The following is a 20,757-nucleotide window of genomic DNA, read 5'->3' as shown; positions in this document are numbered from 1 at the left end:
AGTGCGCCCCGCGGCCGGCCGCGGCTCACTGCTGGCTCCGCTCTCCCCACCGGCTCCAGACTCAGCGGGTCATACCTGGGGCAGCGGGCTGTCTCCGGCCCCGAATTTCTCCGTGGGGCCGCGGGAAGCTTATATGCCGCGGCGCCAGCAATGTCGCCTCGCACTGTGAACAGGAGAATACCCAGGATGGTGGCACCGGGTGGCAGGAGCCTCACGCTCTGGCGACCATCTTGAAAGCGCGCCACCTAGCGCCCCATCATCATCAGGGCCTTTATGATAAAATACATTCTTAAAGACATACAGCGTTACCTTCGGCTTTTAAATTTACCCAATGTTTTCATTTTACTGTTAGATAATTCAGTAAAGGTTTGTCGTTATAATCTACCCTAGTCCGATTATGAAATAGAATTTACATTTTGACAAGACCTATAAAAGTGTATGCCAACCTAACGCCGCACCACATCACATCCCCGCCAACTAGAAGGCATCGAAAACGCATTCTATTTCTAGCTACCCCTTCAACCAAATAAACTCACCTTACAGTTCTCCTACGCATCGTTGTTACACTTCGGCCTCCTCTTAACTCCCCTTTTGCTTTCCCCACTTTTCGTGGTATTGCCGAAGACTCTTTTTTAGGATTAGGTTGAAAGGATTAGTTTAATCTGGCGGACGGATACATTGGGTTGATGACCGAAGAGGGCGGAAGCACTCTGACGTACATCTGCCGCGCACGTATTTTTTATGGTGTAATTACTTATTCTCTCCAGAAAACATGAGTCTGACTCCACAAGTGGCACGGTTGCGGGAGGCAGTTCTGGTGTACCTAGACAGGAGCGGCGGCCTGCAGAAGTTTGTTGAAGATTGCAAAGCATATGATGGTACCACACGGCTTTATGCGCCTTTAATGTGGGGTAGGGAAGCTTCCAATTGGCACGGTCTCAGTTTAATGTAGCGTTTATGGGTATCTGTCTTTGCAGACGCTTTATTTAAACCACCGGCGTCTCTGTTAGTACGTGTTGTAAACCTAATAATTCGCATTCTCAACACTTCTCTTGATTTCAATTTTCTGGTCTGCGTATTTACGAAATAAATAGCTTTTCGTATGGGTATTTTTAATTAATTAAGGACTTCAATGCAATAATATTTGCCTCCCTGTGTGAAAAGCAGCATGTATGCTAAATTCACTGAAATTTCTGGGGCAGATGCTGAAAACGCAGGACTCTCCTGTTTAAATCTGTGACGCTTAGTCACCATACGTAGACCTAGTAGGTGAAAAATAATGAGTGTTGAATCCTCTCTATACATTTCTAAGTAATTTTCCATTTGCTTTAGTAATTGATTAGAAACAATTCAAGTTTTTAAATTGTGTTCATATTTTCCAGTGACTCCCTTCTCAGCCTGTAATGGAAATCTTGTTGGGTGATGTATGTGGCTTTCTTTTCCCTCCCCAGCAGAAAGGGACATTCAGTCTTCCTGCTTCTCCTCCATCTGGTAACACCCACTTCCTCACTCCACTGCCTGCACAAGCAAGGACACATCAGGCATAGGGGTTTCTGCTCGATCCTCTGGCCACATCCCCTTTCTCAGTAAGTCTGGATTGAAGGGGGCGGGGAGTGATAATTAATAGATTTCTTTCCTGCCCCTTGATTTCCACAACCACATTAGCCAGGTGAAGGAGATAAAAGCAGTTGGTAAGCCCATATCAGGCAACTTTAAATTGGACTCTGCAGCACCTACCACCAGCAGTGTCTTATCTACAAGTTGCAGCAGGAGGTCCAAGCAAGAAGTTGGCCAGCACACAGGTGCACAGAAGAGCTATTTCAACAGGGTGCTCTATCAGCCCACTTTTTAACCTCTTAGGGCCACAGCCTTTCCCTTTCCTTCAGAGGAAGAGTTAATCCAGGCTTAAGCCTTCAGTGGTCCACTAGAAATCCTAATGCTTAGTAAGAAGGCAGGCCCGACGCTCCTAACCAGAACCACAGTAGTCACCATAGCCTTTCCTTTTACGTTACTCTCCAAGCTAGAAGCACCACAGGGCCAGAGTGCTATCTGATTCCTTTTACACCCCCATCCCATACGACTGACCAATGCAGGCTAAGTAAAGCTGTAATCTAGTCCTCTGCAGTCGTGGTCCCAACACATACAGAATTGCCTGCACTAGGCTCAGAGCAGCAGGTCTGCCCCAAAGCTTTACCCACGTATTGTATAGTCTTACCACAACCACCACCCAGGAATTATCACTTCCTTTGAAGCATAAAGGAGCAGCTAGGGACCTAAATTTATACACATTTTATAGACTCTTCACACAACTAAACTGAGTCATTTGTGTGCCAGTCTAAATCTATCTCTATGTTAATGGTCTTGTCCAAAATGCAGAGAAGGGACTCATTTGTCCAGATGCCACAAATATTTTTCTGTTACTTTTGGTTAGTTTTTGGCTTTATTTTAGATGTCATTCTGATTAGACTCCGTTTTAGATCCAAGCCACAATGTGCCAACATTTGTGCATGTTGATTTCAAAATATTTGTTATGCCTTTGTGTTAATGCGCTTAACTGTTTGAGCCTCATTCTGGACTAGGCTGAAGTTTGCAAACTGAACACTTCTTTCGCTATGCAGCAGGGATTGTCATTTCTAGCATGTTGAGGTTATATGTCTTTTTCACTGACGTATGTTTTTCATGGTTATGGCCACACAGAAAGGAGTTGTTGTGCAAGATACTGGCCTCGGCTCGGTTTAAAGGCTTTACATGCAGCTCTATTCTGCCTGCAAGAGGAAATCCATTTGGTATTTGCAAAACATTTTCTGGTTGGTTATGTTTTGTTGCATGAGGCTTGCAGAATGTGCTTCAGATTTGGTGCAACAGCATGAAGGAGCACAAGAAGAGTGTGTGAGGGATTGTTACACAGATGGAATATATGAACCAATCTCACTAGCTGTATTCAGGCCACCCTAACCATGATTCTGAGAACAGAAAGTGTTTATTGGTTTTCCTAAATTCTGGGTGGCATTTGATCCAAATTCTTTTTGTGAAAGAGAAGAAGGTACACTTTGTAGGTTGACATGTGTTTTCTTGTGACCATAAAACATTACCCATCTCGCTTTCACTCTTTACCTACCTTTTCCTCTTACTACCTCCTGTATCTTGCCATGTGACTACCCGACCTTTCTCTCTTAACCCTGTGCCTCTCCCGACCACACCCATCACTGTCTCACCTCTACTTCACCTGTCTCGCTATAATGTCTCTTTACCTCTCTGCCTATCTGTTTTTACCCCGAGCCCTCCCATTGCTATTATTCAGCAGAGCTGGGGGGTCACTATCTAGCCAGAGTAGTGCACACAAAGAAGGAGGGGAATAGAGATATTGCGGTAAGGGATATAATGAGGAAATTGCTATATCTCAACGTATGGAATGGTGAAAATCCACTTTGATTTTCAGTGTTGCTGTAAGTGCCTCATTAATAAATGCTATGAAAGCTATAATTTCAAATACCATTCTATGTTTTACTGTGATTTGGTGAGGAAACTTGGTTATTGATCGATGGCTCCTCCAGGGGGAGGGTGGAAAGTACCTTCCAGCCCAGGTTGAGAGGAGAAATCTGGGATAGATAAATTATCTGAAGGAACTGAGGATGTCGTATTAATAGATTGAACCGAGCCTACAAAACCTGGAGAGGATGAAAGTCTAGGCCCTTGCCCCGTTGATTAGTGATAGACCCATTGATCCCCCCCAAAAAGTCCACAGAATTCATGCAGCCAATTTTAGGGACCCCTTGTCTTTCGGTAGAGTCCTGGATACCCCTCCGCTCCTCAGACTGCAAGCCTGTCTTAAGTTTAAAGTACTTTGCGACGCACTTCCAAATTGAGGTTAAGAATGGGGAGACATTCTTGTCTTTGTTCCCAGATGTTATGCTCTTTTCCTCTTTATCAAGGCCCTCACCCTTTTTAGGTAGATTGTCTTTACCCCTTTTATGCCAAATAACAGTTCAAATTAGGTCACTTTTTTGATTGGGGAGAAGGGGGAGAGTAAGGTGCTGGCAAAGCCATTTGTTAATCAGCACTGTAGCTTCTACTGGCAGTCTACCTACAGTCTTCCAATAGAACTAAAGTGTAGGCAAGATGAAATGAGGGTCCACTATAGGTCCAAATGAAATAAACACCTCCCCTTTGCAGCTTGATTTCTCCTGCTGGTGCCTAATTGCTACCGCCACCATCCTAAAATTCACTGGACTTTGCATATGGAGACCTTGAAAAGCTCAATACTTTAATGGACTTAAAACTCCGTGTCTAACTTCCTATCCCCCTTACAACGTCTTTGTGGAGGTCAACTGAATTAAGAGCTCCCAAGAGCTGACTGCAGACAATTGGCAGCCCCTACACGAGACACCCTGCTGTGCGCCGTACCCTCCTGGCTCCCTGGAGGGATGTGGACACAGTGGTGTTAGCAGGTCTCCCGCTGCCCTCCAGCAAGGGAAACTGTAGGTGTGTTAGGATGATCCTCTGCAGCTACTCCTGCAGGATATATGTAGCTGTTGGAGCTCTTAAAGCGATAGAAATTTCACAGTCATTTGAGTAAGGCTTGCATTGAACCATACATGGTTCACTGCATGGTGTCTAAAAATAAAAGAGATGGTCCTACTCTGCCAAAGGGATAGGACACCAACTTGACACAATGTCTAAAAAGATTGATCCCTTTAGGAAACCAAAATTTCGCACACCAATATCTTACTTATCACTCAAATCACAAGAACCAAAGATTGATCCCTTTTGGAAACAAAATTTGCACACCCAATTCTCACTTTTCACTCAACCCACAGGAGCCTATCACAGTGGCCAATCAATCAAATGTATAAATGTTTATTCATTATATCTTCAAAGTTCGTTATGACACAGTTAAAACAGATAAAATAGAGCAATCCGCTCTAAAATTCAAAGACAATCCCCCAATAATGCATTCAAAGTTATTGTACAGTGATTTACACAAAATAATATATGTTAAAAACAAAGTGCACAGTAATTATGAGTTTCAACATTGACATTCCATCCTAAATCAAAAATTGAGGATGTTAATCTATTATATAATGCATTCCCTAAAAAGAACAATTATTCTTAAAAATGACCAAGAAGCTTCTTCTTTTAACTGTGTCATAATAAACTTTGAAGATATAATGAATAAACATTTATACATTTGATTGATTGGCCATTGTGATAGGCTCCTGTGGGTTGAGTGAAAAGTGAGAATTCGGTGTGCGAATTTTGTTTCCAAAAGGGATCAATCTTTGGTTCTTGTGATTTGAGTGATAAGTGAGATATTGGTGTGTGAAATTTTGGTTTCCCAAAGGGATCAATCTTTTTAGTCACTGCATGGTGTGCAATAAACCCTCCTCGTTGTGGGCCCATTGGCCCATATAGCTGACGTGGGACTCTGGCAGCAAGCCAGAAAGGTTAAAATTCAGTTTGAATACCGCAGTGGCCGTAGACCATAGCGGCTTCCTGGTGACTCACCCTCAACTGTACGTCTGCGCATCCTCGCTCCACTCCACTCTTCTTCGCTTCACACTTCTGCACTCCCCAGAACTCGTTTCTATGGGCGCGCATAAGCACGGGTGCCTTCTTTTTAGGGGACGGAATAGGTTGACTAAAAAGTGTGAGCATAGACCTTTCGGTGTGGTTTGTAAGGCTTTTCCAGTCCTAGCCTTTCGTGGTTCAATAAAAGCGAAGAACAGAGCACAATCTCCGGAGGAACTGAAGAAAGGGGCATCAAACCCATTCTTTTCCAGGAAGTGAATCCTCCCCACCAGCCCTCCAACAGCAAAGTGGAGTGTCCAGTGATTATCTGAACTTCTCTAAGTTGCTCTCAGTTTAATGAGTTTATCCACTGAACAAGTCCCATTAATTAGGATTTGTCACTGCCTGCTCCCTGGCATCCTCTCATGATGCTATTTTGCTGATGCAAGCACTCGTCGATAAATATTGTTTGAGCTCGGACTATTGAAAGCTCACATTCCGCTTTTTTTCCTTTAGTCTAATCACTCTATTAAGAGCATAAGAATTAATTAATCAGTTTGCCACAGAGGCATCCATGGGTCACCAATCAAAATTTGAGGCCGTTTATAAAGACCGGGTTGTCATGCAGTTTGGGGCTTTTGAAACATTCTTGTAAATGACACCACTGAGAACAATGAATCTTGAGTTCGAGGTTGCAAATCTTTTTGTTTTCGCTGTCTTTGTTGCCCATTATTTCAAATCAAGTAGTGGGAGGATGGTGTGGTTGTTTAACTGTTTTCAGTTGGGCATTCCACTGAACACTCAGTTCATTTAGATAGATTTGTGTTGTGAATCATAGCTTTATACAGCATCCAGTTCTCCTTTTCATCTCCCCTCTTTGCTCATGAGATGCAGGATGTAGGCAAGAAAAAGTGACACGTCACCGAGCTGTTACCTTGCTTTTACATGAAAGTTTTTTCTTGAATATGCTCTTTTAAGTTATTGTACTTCCACAATAAAATGTTTGAAATTGTAATTGTACTACTTTGTAGTCTTTGTGTTCACATCTTACCTGTGTGCATCTCACTACTCAAATCATTATAGAATAAGTTGCTTTATGTGACCAGCTTAACTGCAGACGGTTTTATATACGGTCTGCTGCTGTGTACACTACTTTTAATAATACAATAAAAAAATGACCCATTTGAGCATTGATTAATGCAATTTTATAGTGATGGCTGTAAAAGGAAGATACTATGTGGCTGTCATTGACTGTTAGACTATAGCCAACAATCTTTATACTTTTGTTGATGTAGCGAGTGAAGTAAAATTCAAGGTCAGAGGGCTATGTTAACCCCAGACCCCTCATCCAGTTTGAAATAAATGTGTGTGTCTTCAGCTTTCAAAGGATAACTAAGGGAAGCCAGGGTTTGGCAAACGAACTTTACAGATGTTAAAGAAATTAGAGCGCAAGCTATGCATTTGTCTTGCTGTTCAAATGATTCTTCGCTGTTCAGCAGCATGATTTCTGTCCTGCACACTTAGCAAATCACATGGCTATTTATGAGGAAGTAGAGTTTCTGGACATATGGATTATGGGCAGAGAGGGACAGCTTGCAGTCAGCCTGTACAGAAAACCAACAGCAAAAAATACGATTTTAGATCACAGCAGTTACCATCCACCATGCCAAAAAGACTCGATCCCATTCGGAGAATTTCTGAGAATTAGGAGGAACTGTACCAACATGAAGGATTACATGACACATGCGGAACAGCTACAAGAGCGTCTCCTCCTTCGTGGCTATCCAAAAAGACTCATAAAACAATCACTTAAGAGAGCCAAATACTAGGGGCGTGGCTAAGCGAGCCACGATGGCGGTGCAGCTTTGCTGAGGCTCCGCGTCTGGGCGCCTCTCGGCAACCACATGGAGTGTGTCCCCGGGAGCTGATCGATGCCCAGGGCATCGGGAGGTGGCAACATCACGGCGGGAGAGACGGCGGACCCCTGGGCGCATCCCTAGCCCTCCAGACGAGACTTGGTCCGGCTGATGCTGCTGGCGCCGCACCCCGAGCCGTTAAATGGCGGCGGAGCGCTCCTGCGCGATACGAGCGATGCAGTGAGAGGAGACGGGGCAGTTGGCAACGTGTGTCACCCTGGTCGCGCTGACACTCGGAGGGTGTAAGCGGGCGGCGGACCCCTGGAGAGAGACGCGAGGCACCAGAGAACGGAGGAGCATTGCTGGCCCGGGCGCACCCGCCATTTTGAATCTACCGAGGCACGGAGACCCGCAGTCGGACCCCTGGGCGGCCCCTGTGTGTTCCAGGTACTCCGGGTGACTGGCGCTGAAGGGGGCTAAGGGGGTGCTGGATATGGATGCGGATGGCAGGACCTGGAGGCATTCAACCGACCCGACCAGCGCTTGCCTGACCTTAACATGGCCGCCTGCGGGACATCGCATCCCTCCCAATACAGCCGGTGAGGCCCTGCTCCTTGAACCTACCGAAGTGACGTCCTTCTGGGTGTAGCCCGCGGGAGCTGCAGTGCCCTTGCCAGACCTGCGGACCACCTTCTCGCCCCGGGACTTTGATGGTCTCGCCTCGACAGTAGACCCTGGGAGAGACTTGGGCTTACACGGGGGCCACGAGGACGGTGCATGCGCTTCCCCCCCCCTGACCTTGCGGCGGCCACGGAGGATCCCCAGTGGCACCAGCCGCCGATGGAGACCCCGCGGGAGGCGGACTAGTGTTGGGAAGCGCCCTGAGTCTGGTGGCTGGTGCGGACGATTCCTACGCCTGGTTCACGGAGGGGACCTTGGTGGACCGGCTCGGGCGGCGGATTCCCTGGGCGACTTCACCCGTGAGACGGCGCGGCTGTGCCTCCCACCCTTCCGTGGACTCCTTGCGTCACTGGGGCTACTACGACCCGGCGAACACTGCCGACTCGACCGGACCACGTGGACTCACGATGGGGAAGTCAAAACCCGCCCAGCTTCAGGTGATCCCGGAGACGGCCCCGGAGAACATGCCTCGGACCTCGACGTGGTCCCCCAGCACGGTGGCCTCCACAGACTTATCGATCTCGGACAAGTTGGATAAGGTCCTCGCCGCCATTGAACTATCCCGTCTGTCCATGGAAGAACGCCTTGGTACCCTGGCGACGGATGTAAATCTCCTTCGCGATGACCACCGAAAGTTGGCGGACCGGGTGCGTACGGAGGAGCGGACACTCACGGAAATACAACCCATATTAAAAGAGCAACAACAGATGCTCCAGGGGGTCCTTACTCGCCTAGCTGCGGTGGAAGAGCACGCGCAGGATTTGGAGGGCCGCTCAAGACGCTGCAACATCCGAGTACTGGGACTACCGGAGGGAATCGAGGGTGCCGACCCCATTGCATATATGGACACGTGGCTGAAGTCGTTTACCCCACCTGCAGACCGCACACCATTCTTTTCCATAGAACGGGCTCACCGTGTGCCGGCCCGTAAGCCCCCGCCCGGCACGTCCACCCGACCATTTCTCGCTAAGTTCCTGCACTTCCGGGATAGGGACGCGGTGCTCCGGGCGGCGCGACTAGCTGCACCGTTGCGATTGGAAAACAGCCACATTATGATCTTCCCGGACTATGCTCGAGCGGTGCAACAACGGAGATCTTCCTTTCTCGACGTAAAACGGAGGCTACGGGACAATAAGATCCAGTACGCGTTGCTCTTCCCGGCCCGCCTCAAGATTATCTATAAAGGATCCTCCCTCTTCTTCGCATCCGCGGAGGCCGCGCAAGACTGGACAGATCAACACTGCTCGCGGGCATCCGATCCTCGTCCCCAGAGGAGCTCCCCTCTCAAAACCTTCCACGCCCGGAAGCGGCCCAAGAAGCTCCGTAACATCGAGTCCCGACCAACGCAAGGCACCCACGACTCGCCGGATCTCGAACAGATTATGCGAGAGAGACGGGAAGTTCTACAAGCGGTGATTGACCTACGCGCCACACAACCTTCAGACTCTATAGATCGACCTCCGCACCTGTTCTCGTCCGATGGTGACAACGACAGCGACAGCACCGTCTCGGGGGCGGACCGAGCGGCACCCCCCCACGCCACTCCGCAAACTGCGGATGGACTATTGGATGGATCGCCCTCCCCTCCCCTCCCCTGAGGCAACTCGGACACACGGACTCTTGGTATCCTTTTTTTTCTACGATGCACACCTAGCACCCATGATATTGCACCCACAGAGACAGTCATTCTGCTAAAGATACATGGTGATCCTACTACATGCCCACTCAGCGTGCGGCCTCGCACTAGCGCATCGTCACCCCCTATCACATAAAGCAGTTCTCCCCCCTATAGTGTTACGGGAGGTAGTTTGGACACATCGTTACCCACACGATGAGTCCTAAGTATTGGGACAGTTTCCCGCATCCCCATACGTTGTTCACACCCCGGTTTGCATATGTCCCACTTTGCCATGGAGTTTCACACCACAATACATCCTTTTACCAGGCTTCCAGTCCGCCTGCCCCCCTCCAACGCAGCACGCCCCGTAGGGTCTACTATGCGATTTCTCTAAGGGGCACCACACCCCGCCCCCACACAGAACCGACCACCTATGGCACGACTGACAACTAGCGCAGACATTAATATACTCACACTCAACACACGTGGTCTGCATACCCCACGTAAGCGCTACGCGATATACGCCTATGCGAAACGACAGAAGGCATCTATTCTCTGCTTACAAGAAACCCACCTTAATGCATCCGAAGCCGGCAAACTGCGAGCAAAATGGCGCGGACTTATCTGCGCCACGACCTACTCCTCGTTTGCCAGAGGGGCACTGATATGGATCCGCCCGGGAACCCCTTTCCGGGAACTAAGGCGGGTGGTGGATGACGAAGGCAGATACGTCCTACTAGAGGGTCTCTTAGACGGGAGGGCTGTCCTCTTAGGCAGTATATATGCCCCAAATGTTGACCAGGACAAATTCTGGGACCGACTCACAATATCGTTGGCTCAATTCACACAGGTACCTTGGCTCTTAGGAGGGGACTACAACTGTATCCTGGACCCGGTGCTGGACCGCTCACACCCTCCACTCCCACACTCTCCCACCTATAGACAAATAGACCGCTTTAGAGCGTGGGCCGCACACTGGTCCCTTACGGACGCATGGAGGCTGCACCATCCCCAGACCCGCATTTACTCTTTCCACTCCATCCCTCATAATTTACGAGTTCGGCTGGACCGATTCTTATGCACGACAGCGCTTCTCCCGCAAATATGTCACTCGGACTATCTGGGTAGAGTCGTTTCCGACCATGATGCGCACCTCCTCGGCCTACAGTGGAGACCCCCGCACCCCCCTGTTCCTACGTGGCGGCTGTCACGGGAGTGTCTCACGGACCAGACCTTTACACATGACCACCAATGTAGCATCCAAGACTACTTTACGCATAATGCGGGGACCGCGTCGTCAACCCTGGTCGAGTGGGATGGTTTCAAGGTAGTTGCCAGGGGAGAATGCATTCGATACAGAGCCGGGGTGCGTCACACCCTAGAGCAAGCCCTAGAGAAGGCAGAGCAGCAACTGGCTGCGGCCACTAAGGCCGCAGATCAATCAGTGGCGACAGTAACTCAGGTCGCCCACGCCAAATCGGAGTACCAAGTGGCGTGCGTGGACCTGCGTCGTCACAATTTTCGAGCCTACGCAAACCGAATGCATCGGGAACGTGATAGGTCGGGCACACTCCTGGCATGGCTTGCGAAGCAAGATACCGAAGTCCGGCCTATCACTGCCATCATAAACCCCCAGGGTACTCTGGTGCAGTCTCAAGATGAGATCCTCCAGGCGTTCTACCACCACTACTCGGCAGTCTACACCGCTCCCACGTCTCTCGATCCCAGGGCCATCGACCACTTCCTCGACCCTCTCCCCCTTCCCCGAATTGCCTCTGCAGACCGGAAGGGGTTGGACACAAAGATAAAAACAACTGAGATTACAAGTGCGGTACGAGCAATGGCCCGCGGCAAGGCCCCTGGCCTTGACGGGCTCCCACTTGAATATTACGCCACCTTTGCCCCACAGTTGACCTCTCGGCTATCGGCGGTATTAGACTCGGCGCTTAGACTTGGCGAACTGCCCGGCTCTATGAGAACGTCGGTGATTGTGACATTTCCGAAACCCGACCGTGACCCTCAACTCCTCGCCTCCTACCGTCCCATCACACTGCTCACAGCTGACTGTAAAATCTTGGGGAAAATTTTGGCGGATAGATACTCTCAAATCATATGCCCGTTAGTACACCCGGACCAATGCGGTTTCGTCCCAGGGAGGAATACCTCTCATAACATTCGGCGCCTCTTTCACATTCAGGATCAGATTGGGGACCGCTTCCCGCACGCAGCGTGTCTGATCTTGGACCTTGAAAAGGCGTTCGACACCCTAACATGGCAATTCCTCTTTTCAGTCCTCGGGCGGACGGGCCTCGGCCCCACACTCATAGCCTATACTCGCCTACTCTACACCAATCTCACGTCCCGGATCCGCCTTGGGCGCTATATCTCCCCGGAATTCGCGATACACCGGGGCACGCGACAGGGATGCCCCCTCTCGCCCCTCTTATTCGCACTCGCGGTAGAACCATTGGCCATCCGGCTCCGCGGGGATGGGCAGGCCTGGGGTATCCCACTAGCGGATGTCACACACTGTGTATCCATGTATGCAGACGATCTTCTCATATATTTACGAGATGTGACGGCGGATCTCACCGCTGTTGAGGCCGCCCTGTCGGAGTTTGCGGAGGCCTCTGGGTTGAGGGTGAACTGGGACAAATCGATGGTCTATCCCCTCCACCCGGACACCCCCTCTCGGGAGGTCTGGATCGGCGACCGGAAGCTGCACTGGGTGACGGAGGGTCCCCGATACCTCGGGATTCGATTATATCACTCCCCAATCGACATTTTTGAGGGGAACCATCGGAGGGCACTAGCAGAGATACGGTCCTCCATTGGGTTCTGGCGGAGTCTACCGTTAGCGCCGATTGGCCGGGTAGCCCTGGCAAAGATGATACTGGTCCCGCGGCTTTTGTACTACTTCACCAACCTCCCAGTGATTCCCCCCCGCTCCTTCTTCAAAGATTTAGATACGCTCCTCAGCTCTCTGATATGGGGGCAGGGACGGCGCAGAATCGCGTTGGCCAAGCTAAGACTGCCCACGACGCAAGGGGGGCTTGGGGCGCCCTCATTCGAAGCCTACTTCCTGGCGTCGCAGCTCCAATGGCTCTCATATTGGACGGCGGAGCGATGCCTGCTTGAGACATGCACTGTCGCGGGATTTGTGCCCCTGCCCGAGTTGCGACGCCTGCTTCTGCCGGGTTCCCGTCCCACGCGAACCTACCCCCTGCAGGTGGACATTGCCCGGAAATGCGTGCAGCGTATCCACCGCATGGCACCGCGCTGCCCTCCGTACACACCATCGTTACCGCTGGTCGGCTGGCCCAGAAATAACGGATTCTTCACACCCGCCATGCTTCGGGAATGGACGGCGAGAGACATTGTCGAAGCGGAAATGTTATTTGACGAGGGACAGCTCAGGCCATACCGACAGCTCATGGAGGAATACGATTTGCCCCCAGGCCAGTTCCTGCTTCACCGTCAACTCCTCAGCCACTTTCGACCATATGCTGACCTCACGCACGGGGAACCACCCACACACCCAGTCCTACATACACTCTTACAAATGGGACGGGGTCGACACCTTATTACGTGGTTGTATAAATCAATTGGGAACCTAACGCCCCCACTGCTGGTGCATCTCAGAGCCCTATGGGAGGAGGAGACGGGACGACCATTTCACGACAGCGAATGGGACAGAGCGATAGAATTCCCCAAAAAAGTATCCAGGAACGCCCGCTTTAAGAATATACAGTTTCACATTCTCCACCGGGCCTATCTGACGCCAGCGCGCCTTCAGCGTTTTTATCCCGACACTACATTTCTATGCCCTCGCTGTCAGACGCAGGATGCTGCCTTCTTTCATATGTTCTGGACCTGTCCGGGCATCCAGAACTATTGGACTTCTATCCACTCAACACTCAGGGACCTCACTGGGCTGACCCATTTGACTACCTGGGAGGGTTGCGCGCTGGGTATCCTAGGGCGGAGAAAACGACACAAGGTGTCGATGCGCTTCGTCTTCCTGGCCCACTTATTGGCCAAACGCTGTATAGCAATGCACTGGCGATCCCCTACTGGTCCTCCGCTTGCAGCCTGGGTGGGGGCGGTCCTTAAATGGGCTGCTGCGGAGGAGGACGCAATACGAGAGGAGGAGGCTAAAGGCATCCGTAAAACCCCAGTCTCTTTAGAGTGGGCGCTCCTACTACATCAATTTAGACAATCTCAGACCCCAGCTGCATTGGTGGCCGACATGAATACCCCCGACGCCACACCGCCTCACACGGTCCGAGTCTCCGCAGCGGGGGATCCCCCCCAGTGTCCCCCCGCACCACCCCCGGGCCAGCTGAGTTCCCCCCTCTGCTCACCTGATGCACCCCACGGCTCCTCATCCCGGATGGTGCACACTCTCACCCCCCCCTAGATGGGCGGCAGCTATATGGCCGGACGGGCAATGGCAGACATGGGTCATAGCCTAGAACTCATCACCTAGAACTCCATGGCATCCCCCAGTTTGGTCCTCCTCCCCAGTTTTCTTTACAGGCACTGCTCTGCAACCATACAGACCACTTCCGCACGGCACAAGGCATATATGTACCCTCTATATGGACGTTGGTCTATTTGTCCGCTAATGTGAAGTACCCATTTTCACGGCAAGTGATGTATGTATGCTCATATTCTTAAATGCCAATAAAAAGAATGTTAAAAAAAAAAAAAAGAGAGCCAAATACTATAACAGAGATACTCTCTTCAATAACGAACCAAAACCATCACAGGATAAGTTAGTCTGTGTTATAGACCATTCCAATCTGAACTACAAGATTAAACAGGTCCTAGATAAAAATTGGAAAATTCTCAACACTAGTGATGAAGAACCCACACAGAAACCGCTGGTAGCATTTAGAAGAAACCCTAACCTGAGAGATAAATTAGTACACAGCAGAGAACATCCTCGGGTAAAAACCACACAAACCACTATGGATGGTTTACCTCCACCGATAGGTAACTACAGTTGTGGTAATTGTCATGCATGCGCATCAGCGATCACCACTAAGACCTGGTCTTATAGAACAAGAAAAGGAAATCTTAAAACTATGACCAACTGCAGGAGTTCCAATATAATCTACATGATACTATGTCCCTGCGACCTAGCCTATGTAGGGGAAACATCCAGAGAATTTCGTATACGTTTGTCTGAACACAAATCTGCCATAAGAACAGGCAAACTACAAGCACCACTAGTCAGACATTTCATGGAAAACCAACATACAAAAACAGATCTTCGTTGGCTAATTTTAGAGAGAGTAAGACCAATACCAGGGAAAGATCCAACTAAAACTCGCAAACAGCGCGAAACATTCTGGATTTTTTCATTGGATACAGTAGACCAAGGCGTTAATGAAGACATCACATGGCTAGTGACCTCCTGAATCTCTGGCACAACTGCCCATACTAACAGTTGTTCATTCAGTTAAATGCTTTGCTAGGCATAATTAGTAAGCAACAGTGGTGTGGTACTCAGACTCAGTATACCATGTACGCTTCCCCTCCAAATAAATGGGCCACAACATCCGTTCTGACTTATTTTAGAAGCCCGCAAATAGGCTCCCTTATGGACCGAGACTCCTTGGATTAGCGTCTATGCTAAAAGAAACAATCTTATATTTATTTATACCTAAGAGGCACCTTTTGACCCTTAGTATTTATAGATCCTGCCAATTTAGACCAATCTCTGCATTATAGTACACATTACAAACTATTTAGGATAATAAACCAACATATTTCACTATTCCAAGATGGCGCCTGCTTTGTCTCATTTCAGATATGTACATCCACATATATTCACGAGATTATTATTACAACCAATACGAACACTTAAAATCTATGTCCTGTCGCTTTTTCTCTTATTTTATTGATCCAAAACAGTGGCTGAGAGCATTAAACCACTCTATTTCCATTACTGACGTGTCTTAATAATTATAACACGTAGGAATATAATACTCTCCTTATTAGTTACGTTTGACTTGACCTCGTAAATGACGCAATACTAAATACAGATTTTTTATGTGGGTATCCCTTAGTACATCAGATCCAGCATACGTCGCAGTACAATACCCTTTCTGACAACCATACTTGCAGAGTTTGACCTTTTCCAACATGTCACCCAGGCTAAAGCATTGCTTCGAATTACGGTATCAGCTAGGCGGACAATATCGCGAGACTACGCGACAATTGGCAGACATTTAAAGGCGTCTGTAACCACCTACCACAAACATGGCATCGAGCAACAAGAGGGTCACGCTGTATTGAATCACGAGAGGTAAGGTGATACCAACGACGTTGATACCGTTTGTTAGACTTATTAATTATAACAATACTAGCTTGTTTTTGTCCGTTTAATTAAGACAACCCAGACTTTCTCCATGCTTTGAATCAGTTTCTGTACTTAGCGAGCATCCGCTTCCTCTTTTTCTAAAATTATTAGAAATCAAAGCTTATTTTAGGTTTAGAACGCCTTTGCTCTCTCGTCCGAACATTTAAAGCGTTACAAACCTACTGGAAACATAGAGAGTTTTTGTATATTGTCTGTGCTAGACCCATTCCAACATGTCGCCTATGGTCACCAGGCTCTTAGGAGTACAAGACCGGTCACGCAAATATTATCGCGAGACTACGTTATAATCGGCATACATTTAAATATGTCTGCTAGCTTCCGTAACTAACCAGGGATCAGGCTACAAGAGGGCTATATATTATTGAATCTCGAAAGGTAAGACGAGACCATCCACGCTGACACTGTTTGCTAGGTTCACAAATTATAGCCTTACTCTGTTTGCTTAAACCTACATGTAGCTATAACATAAGAAGATCCTTTCCCTGCTGTGACTTAAACCAATCTGTAGTGATTAGTCAGATTGTTTACATATTCTAGCTAGCGTCTGGTCCCCATTTACAAACCTATTAAAGTTTAAGCGTAAACTTTTGTTTAACACGCTCGCATGTCGTAAATTGCATTAGCCTTAAATATTGATCTGGTCTTCCCTCATTTTACAATAAAGACGAGCCATTCCGTCTGTCTAAACTACTGCTAGGTATATATTACCCTTACAGAACATCAACGATGGCCTAACAGAACTTCTGCGATGGCTACACAAAAACAGTTAACAGTTAGGCAAGCTGAGAATCAAATAACCAACTTGAAAAGACAAAGAGCTTTGCCCTGTCAGAAAATTTTCTGAAACATTTATCTCCAATTTAGAGTGTTGTTACCGTTGTAATAGGGTAGAAAAACCAATTTTTTGTAATGCTACTATATCTACCTTCCAGAACTAATACTTTGAACACCATGTATAAGGTAAACATGGACAACAGACACTCCAATGCAAAATAGACAACCCTCTTGTTTGGCGTTTTGCACTCTGCTAAGAGGTAAGAACAATAATAGACTTTGTTGCACATAACCAATGCTAAATGTTAAAGCACATACGAAACTTTCCCTATATGTTTTTAATTTGTAGTTACATTCTTACTCAAGAAGATACCAATGGTGCAAGGCTAATACGGGTCACACGGGACAAATTTTAACTATTACAAGACTTCCTGACCCTGCATACTTCCAAGTAGGCATTGTAAGAAACATTACTTACCCCGTTTATTTTGGCCAAATTTACTTGTCTCATAAGATCCCCTTTTCAATCAGCTTTTTTATTCCCCCTTCTAGCCTATTGCAGAGTGTGCATACTACGGCTCTAAATTTTACTGTATAGCTACCACAGAGGACCTAGCATAGCTATACATTCTGTGTTGAAACAGGGATTCCAGATTCAATTTTGTTTTTCTATTTCGAGCACAAGGTGATTGGCTCTTTGTCTGTTCTAATTTATAGGCACATCACAATGTTTTCTTTTGGTTATCTTTATAATCAATTGCACACTCTATCACTCTAGAGAAGGGCTATATAGAATCTTCCATCTCTCACTTTAAATGGTCCCCTCTTTCCTGTCCACCTGAGACTTGCATGAACCAGCTCATTAGAAGAAATATTGAATAACAGACGTCTTAAGGAATACATTAAGCATCTCAATGTTCCCCATATCTGACATACAGTGGTTTTGCATTTTCAGAATAAAAGTAGCCCCTCTACGGTTTTAACTCTTTGATGGTCCTGAGGAAGGTGATCTTAATCATTCTATCACCGAAACGTACGTAGACCAGACCAACTATTTTCACAACTGGAAAATAAACTCCTATGGATCAACTTAAACCGAAGAAAAAAAGAAATTCAGTTTGAGAAAAATGTCAGCAGAATAATACGTTGACAAATAATAACTAAAAGAAGATCTTTCCAGTTGTAATATATATGTTTTACAATCTTCTTTCTGTATATTTTGTGGTATGTGGTATGGATGTTGGTATGCGAGATTAGGCAGCAAGATGTTTATGTATATATTTTTTGTTGTTCTTTGAGGGGCACTGTCAATTATTTAAGTATTGTTTTTGCTTTAGACAACAATTTAATTGGTGTTTACATTTATTGATTATGTATATTTATGTTTCTTTATAATTTATGTAAATCACAAAACAAAAAAGAAAAATTGAAAATGCTATATGAATATATATTTTTGATACAAAAAAAACTATGTTTTGCTTCTGACTAAATAATAAAAACAAAAGAAAAAGCATCTATGTTGTAAAGTCAGTATATTTATGGGGAACATTGTGGGGTTTGTTACATTGATTTAGAGATTTTTCTACTCACTAAAATAAGATAGGTTGGTTAAGAGGTTTATACTTCAATATTCGTCACATCTTACCTGTGTGCATCTCACTACTCAAATCATTATAGAATAAGTTGCTTTATGTGACCAGCTTAACTGCAGACGGTTTTATATACGGTCTGCTGCTGTGTACACTACTTTTAATAATACAATAAAAAAATGACCCATTTGAGCATTGATTAATGCAATTTTATAGTGATGGCTGTAAAAGGAAGATACTATGTGGCTGTCATTGACTGTTAGACTATAGCCAACAATCTTTATACTTTTGTTGATGTAGCGAGTGAAGTAAAATTCAAGGTCAGAGGGCTATGTTAACCCCAGACCCCTCATCCAGTTTGAAATAAATGTGTGTGTCTTCAGCTTTCAAAGGATAACTAAGGGAAGCCAGGGTTTGGCAAACGAACTTTACAGATGTTAAAGAAATTAGAGCGCAAGCTATGCATTTGTCTTGCTGTTCAAATGATTCTTCGCTGTTCAGCAGCATGATTTCTGTCCTGCACACTTAGCAAATCACATGGCTATTTATGAGGAAGTTCAGTGATCATCAGTGTTTGTAGTGCTTTTACTCTGCATGGTGACATGAGACAGAGACATTTTTGATGACATGCACATTTCGAAGGAATATTATACATGTTTCTTTTTGTTTCTAGAGTCAAGGCAGAGCTATGCTGTATACAGGTTTCTTATTTATGTAAATCCTTGTGACATTGCAGAATTGGATTCGACTCTTGGAAATTTAATATTGCATGAACCAAGGAAAGCAGTGCACGTTTTTCAGTCAGTAAGTTGATCCATATTCATTTCCATTTTTTTCAGGTGACAGTTTGACTAATGGAAAAATATATCCTCTTTCACGTACTCGTCAGTGATGAACAAATTGCAGTGCTTGCCGATCCGACCTTCTCCCTCCTTACCCTCAATGTTTTCAGTGATATTACTTAATCCGTTGGAAAAACCTTTGATTCTCTCCAGGAGTTGGGACAACTCCTCCTAATTGATTCATTTGTTTTGCTAGAGGGTCCTATTTTCCTGATAATTTTATTTCTTTGGTCTCAATAACAGATTTAATACAGTCATAGAAAGAAAAGTCCATTGACTATGATTGTTTTTGATTGTATCTCTTTATTTTGTGCTTGATATTTGCTGGTTTTCCTGCGTTACTACATGCACTCATTGCCAGCCAACACCTGTTTCACCCCTTACAATCCCTATGCGGCCGGGACTTTCTCATGGCTGTAAATTCAATGTTAAAACATGTTTTCAATAGTAAAAAAGGATTTTCAATTCTTTGTACCACACCTCCAGTGACCCGGGAATTCCACACTTGCGCTATTTATATAGAAGGTTCTTGAAGGTGCACAAAAGGGTAGGTTCCCTTATTTACCTAAGTGTATAAAAATAGTATACTCAAGAGGTTATAAAAGACTCTGAGAGCCGCTATCGTGAACATATGTAGCGGATACTGCACTGGAGAATAGAAGTGGAGAGGCAAAGGGATATGCTATAAAGTGAAAAGGAAAATTCAGAAATTAAATATGGAGAAGATGAATAGTTTACTGTTCACCATGTGAAATTGCATTCATTTGTCATAGAAAGAGAATTTTTAACCTCTATGTGAAGTCCTGTTGGTTCTGATAAGTCCTTGGTTGTTTAGTCAAAGAATAGCGTCCTCTCTAATTTATTCCCACTGCAAAGACTGTCAAATGTGACAAATCAAGAGGGATGCACCTCCGAAATTTAGAGCAAAGATATGCACATTCCAAAAGAATAGTTGAGAAGTTGTGTGGTACTTGTAATAATCGTACGGGTGCAGTACACCCGTCAGTTTAGCAACAGCATATTACGCGCTGATCCTGGCACTTGGGGGCAGGGGGTGGCCATGGATAGAGTTCCTTGTCCTTTACTGCTGCAAATTAAAATGATTAAATCTAAACGAGTCATCCCGTTTTATGGGATGCCCCGACGAAAAGTGTTATGGTCCCTGTTCACACGGATTTGAGCAAAGACACAGATACAAATGCATATATTCTCCCGATATTTATAAATTAAAGAAAAAGTATGCATGCAGTATGTGGTCTCTGTCTCTGGAGACAGGGCCCTTCCGTGTCGGGAAATCTTCCAGTGAGGTAGCTCCGCTCCTGAATTCCTCGCGCCCAGTTCCTGCTTTGGCGTCGAGATCAGCATTCTATTTGCGCACCATTTTTAGAAGGCTAGTGTTTTGGAGAACTCCTTTCTCCATTTCCATATGTCCCGAGTCGTGGGCGCCCTTTCTTTGACATATCAACCCCTGCAACCTTAAAGTTGCTTATTAAACCTA

General features: G+C 46.5%; 1 protein-coding gene across 2 annotated transcripts in view; it reads left to right on the top strand.

The window, feature by feature from the left end:
- The first annotated feature begins 772 nt into the window (after positions 1-772).
- MCMDC2 (minichromosome maintenance domain containing 2) overlaps positions 773-20,757 on the top strand; it is a 1,176,074-nt gene continuing 1,156,089 nt past the window's right edge. For both annotated transcript variants that reach the window (XM_085604114.1, XM_085604113.1), the window contains exons 1-2: positions 773-878; positions 19,091-19,221. In XM_085604114.1, coding sequence (XP_085460240.1) covers positions 773-878; positions 19,091-19,221 — 237 coding nt within the window. The remainder of the gene's footprint in view (positions 879-19,090; positions 19,222-20,757) is intronic.

Source organism: Triturus cristatus, chromosome 5_1 (genome assembly GCF_964204655.1).
Source record: "Triturus cristatus chromosome 5_1, aTriCri1.1, whole genome shotgun sequence".
Classification (NCBI taxonomy): domain Eukaryota; kingdom Metazoa; phylum Chordata; class Amphibia; order Caudata; family Salamandridae; genus Triturus; species Triturus cristatus.
This window is presented reverse-complemented; position numbering and strand designations above follow the sequence as displayed.